Source organism: Asparagus officinalis, chromosome 9, assembly GCF_001876935.1.
Source record: "Asparagus officinalis chromosome 9, Aspof.V1, whole genome shotgun sequence".
NCBI lineage: Eukaryota > Viridiplantae > Streptophyta > Magnoliopsida > Asparagales > Asparagaceae > Asparagus > Asparagus officinalis.
This window is the reverse complement of record NC_033802.1, coordinates 2,600,063-2,604,718: the sequence shown is the minus strand read 5'-3', so window position 1 is coordinate 2,604,718 and position 4,656 is coordinate 2,600,063. Positions and strand designations below refer to the sequence as shown.

The following is a 4,656-nucleotide window of genomic DNA, read 5'->3' as shown; positions in this document are numbered from 1 at the left end:
CAATAAGATGTAATTAGAAAGAAAAAAAACCATACCCAAAGAAAAAAATCATACCCCTGGAGTTTTTATTTCTCATAGAGCAACCTTTACAACGCTCACAATTTACCCAAAAAAGATGGCTTCCTGTATCAATATGCATCATAAATTCTGTGGAGGCATCATCATCGCTATCTCAGTATACCACATCCTTCATTCCAAACCAAAGGAATATAAATAAAAAGCTATAATATAATAAAGATGCAATAAACGACTGAGAGGAGATCAATTTTAATATTTAAGATAATAAATAAACATAATCCATGCTGGAAAGGTTGCCACCCATGAAAATATCTATAGGTTTTCCAGCGAGAATCTGAGAGTGGTGGTGTTGGTCGTGTTTATTGTTATCGTTAACGAGCTTCTGCTTCACTCTGAAAATGCCTCCTCCACCTTGGAAAATGATGGGGTGGGGGAAGATCAAGAGGAATAGGTAAAATGCAGAGAGGAAAGAGGAGATTTTGAGGGAATACATGATTAATTAAACAAGAAAGAAGAAGAGAGAGCGGAGAGATGAGAGTGGAAGAGAAGTTTTTTATTCTGCGGATTCTTTTACTATGGTTAATGCATATATAATCTAAGCGGGTTCTTGGATTGAATGAGCCATGAGGAGATATTCTTGGGAGGAAGAAGAGGGAATCAAATGGAGGAGCCAAAAACCCTGCCATTAGCTAAAAACCCACAATTTCGTAATTTGGAGAGAATGAGAGAAGACAATAAGGGTGACTATATAATTTTGTGTCTAGGATTTTAACTTATTTGTTCCCTAACTCGTTTGATGACCTTAGAAAATTTCCACCTATATGTTTTGATATAGGATAATATCTATAGTAGTCACTTAAACCTTCAATATTTTGAAATAGTCCCTCAAATCATTGAAATTCTAGTAGGCCCAATGTTTTAAATATCGGTTATCAAAATTATATCGGACGGTCAAAATTCATATCAGATCCCGGTTATCGGGTATATACCGGGGATAAGTAGTAAAAATCGGAGTGTCATGTCGGATGGTGAGCATATATAATATAATGTCCTAAAATGTAATCTACACATATTTAATGAAATATCGGGAGAGGGTTTCCAGAGAGGTCGTCGATAGAGGTCTTCGAGTGAGAAATTTGCAAGTGATTAGTGGGAGAAAACGGTGGAGGCTGAGAAAATCTCACTTTGCAAGCAATTTAGAAGAGAGAACTGAGAAGGCTGAGAAAATTAAGGTTACACGACGAGCGAATATAAAATAGAATAGGATAGTACGGTTTCGTTTAGTGGATGGCTGGATGCAGATCGGATATGGAAAAAAGAGGGGTTTTGCCTATAAATCTAAAGCGGTTCACTTAAAATGTAAATTGTAGAAAAGCGTGCGATTTTTAATTTAGGAGAAATCGGCCGCTTTATCGGATTGACGCTGATATATCGCTTTGCGATAAATTTTTGCAAAAATTGTATCGGCCATGACCCTAACCCTATGTATCGGCAATAAATTGATAAAACGGCCTATTTTTAAAGCACCGATTCAGATCCTCCTATTTCTTTAAAATATGTTCCATTGATAGTATTTACCTTATATGTTTTAACCCATTCCCATTGAGTTAAGAGTTAACCCACATGAGTAATTACCAAGTTGCCTCTTAAGTGTATATTTTCCTCAAAAACTTATCCATGTGCAACTGGAGGTTGAAGAAGGTGTCCATCAACAGAATCGTTGGAGGCCCACACTATCATCCTCCACTTGTGAAGGTAATTCTGCAATCTTATCATGCATAAACAGTTGACGCCATATGTAGAAAAACTCTGACAATTCTTGCCGTCCTGACGGACAGACCTGCCAATCTTGATCAGAGAGTTGATTTCTGGAGTATTGATCTTTCAGACCCAGTTTCTACCACAACTGACCTTGCGACCCAAGCCTCGTTTGATCAACTCTCTTAGCAGATCACCCCGTTATTGGGTGTATAGTACTCCCAACTTGCATACATAGTGAATGCCTTAGTAACTTAGCCGCCGCCGCAACAACCACCATGCTCAGTTCTGAAACTCCTGATGTCCAAGCTCGTTCTCTTGCCCTATGTTCCAAATCGACAACATAGGCACATGACTTGGCTGCCAATATATACACAACGGCCCTAATCCATCCTTATGCATCTAAGCCTTGAGAAACCTTTTAAACATCCTCATACGATAGACAATATCCACAGAACAATATACAAGATATGAATAAACAGTCGGAACTTACATATATAGAAACAAGTCTGATACATTGCTGTTCCCTGCAGTCCGATTAGTGATTCATTGGTTGCAATTGGTTGTAAAGATTATAGACAGTCTTTATGGAGGACTGGGGATGAAAACCCATTGTTTAAGCTTCAAGGTTTATTTTTTATTCTTAAGGTGAAATTTAGTGTTTATTAGTGCGAGATTGTTATCAGAAATTTTTTAACTTTAGCTGAAAATTGGAACTTTTGTCCGCTTCCGTAATTTGTTTCATAGTTTATGCTTAAAGAATAGCCTTGCTGATGAAGTAGCTTAAAGATACTATTTTAGAAGATGCTAGAATTTTGTACAAGATTATTACTGATTGGAAATGATGAGTTGATATTACCAATAAAATTAATCTACATGGTGAATATAGAGTAACTAAAAGAATTTACATTTGTATATGTCTACATTCTAATAATTAAGTATGAGAACAAGAGAGAGTATATAATTGCATGCCTGCTCATGCAGATAAGGATGCACTTAACCTGCTCATGCGGACATGGATGCAACTAACCCAGTAACCCCATAACTGTGCAAGTTGTAATGTTTACCTGTGCTTAATATTATATTTTGTTTGTAACTTTCTACAGGAAATAAGCGTTGGTTCCTCATATTTATGCAAAACAGATTAATAGTGTTTGCGGAGTGTTGAGAATTGTGTATGGGGTCTTTACAAAGTGCAGGACAAGTGTTCGAATTGTACAGGTGTTATGAATTAAGGACTATCTGAGAAGTGTTAGCATGTGCAAGGTCTAAGAAATGTACTGTATTCACATATCTATGCGTCCAATATCGACACAGCCCCATCACCTGGTGTATGTGCTGCACATGTTCAGGAACATTTGATAAAAAGTGACTCAAGAAAAGTATTGAAAGATTTTGGACTGTTTATTATACACCAGTTTATTTTGGCTGTTTGGTTGAGGTTTTTGCTCGCAGACATATAGGGTAGGTTTCTGAAAAGGAATTGTTGAATCATGCATCTCTTATTCACTTTGTGATCTTTTAACATTGTAATTATAATGAACTTTGCTCATATTCGATAACTAGGTACTACTGACTCATTGATCTTCACTTATATGCACATGGTGGCACACTTTGCTAATTCTTTCTTGTATTCTGAAAATTTAATTTTATCTATTCTAATTCCGCTTTTTTCTCTGAAGGTCATGGTGACACAGTTTCTACCCTAGCTTTCAGTCCCGATGGACAACTACTAGCCTCTGGAAGTTTTGATGGAACTATTTTAGTGTGGAACTTACAATCTGGGAGTAAAATTGTTTCTCTTGAAGGTTCAGGGGGAAGTGTTGAGGTTTGGCCACTCAAGTTTTGTGACTCTATTTTATTTTAGTAATTCCAATTTTCTATTTTTTGATCAATTAAATGGATTATGTTTCATGTAAATGATCAGTAGGTTTGAGGGTTTCATTAAATTTTTTTGTTCTTCTTTGTTCTTGCTTGGCTCAGTGGCTCAAATGGCATCCTAGAGGACAGTTGATATTAACCGGATCAGAAGATGCTAGTGTTTATTTGTGGAATGCTGAGAAAGGGGTCATGCTTAACACATTCTCCGGTCATGGTAGCAGTGTCACTTGTGGCGACTTTACACCTGATGGTATAAGATAATGATGTTGAGCTTTATTTTTTTTTCACTTTCTATTCTGCTGAATCCTCTATTAATTTTTGAAGGTAAAACTGTCTGCACTGGGTCTGATGATGCATCATTGAGGATATGGAACCCAAGAACTGGGCAGAGTATTCATGCAGTTAAAGGTGTGAAATACTTATGTAGCATTATGCATGGTTTTCAGCTGGTCTCCTCTTTGTGGATTTTGAGCAGTGTTTATTTATAATTTTATCCTTTGAGAACTCTTTCCACTAAATAATGGTTTTATTAATTTTTCAGACTAAAACAATTCTGATAATCCTGATAGGATATCTTCTTTTCCTTGCTTTTGATTTTTCAGTTTTAAGAATAATGCTGGTTTGCACCTTTCCCTGATTTTCCTTCTTAAACCTCAACATACTAATGGATGTGTGATTTTGTAGGTCATCCATATCACACTGATGGACTCACATGCTTATCAATAACTTCCGATTCTACAGTTGCTATTACTGGATCGAAAGATGGTTCGGTTCACATGGTGAACATAACGACTGGGAGGGTGGGTTTAGTATAAATTTCATTTGACTATTACTTAAAACAAATATTTCAAAGCATGTTTGATTTGGATACATTAGTTAACTTCTCAATTTCAAAATGGGCACTGCATACTTCTCTTTCATATATGTATGTGTGTGCGTGTGCGTGCGTGTGTGGGTGCATGCGTGTGTGTGTCGGCCCGCGCGCGCTCGTGCGTGCGC

The 4,656-nt window shown here is 36.9% G+C and overlaps 1 protein-coding gene across 1 annotated transcript in view; it reads left to right on the top strand.

Moving 5' to 3' along the window:
- Nucleotides 1-4,656, top strand: part of LOC109824422 (angio-associated migratory cell protein) — a 7,062-nt gene that overhangs the window by 1,253 nt on the left and 1,153 nt on the right. Inside the window, exons 3-6 of the mRNA XM_020391015.1 lie at nt 3,459-3,604; nt 3,760-3,907; nt 3,982-4,065; nt 4,342-4,457. Of these exons, the coding sequence (XP_020246604.1) occupies nt 3,459-3,604; nt 3,760-3,907; nt 3,982-4,065; nt 4,342-4,457 (494 nt within the window). The remainder of the gene's footprint in view (nt 1-3,458; nt 3,605-3,759; nt 3,908-3,981; nt 4,066-4,341; nt 4,458-4,656) is intronic.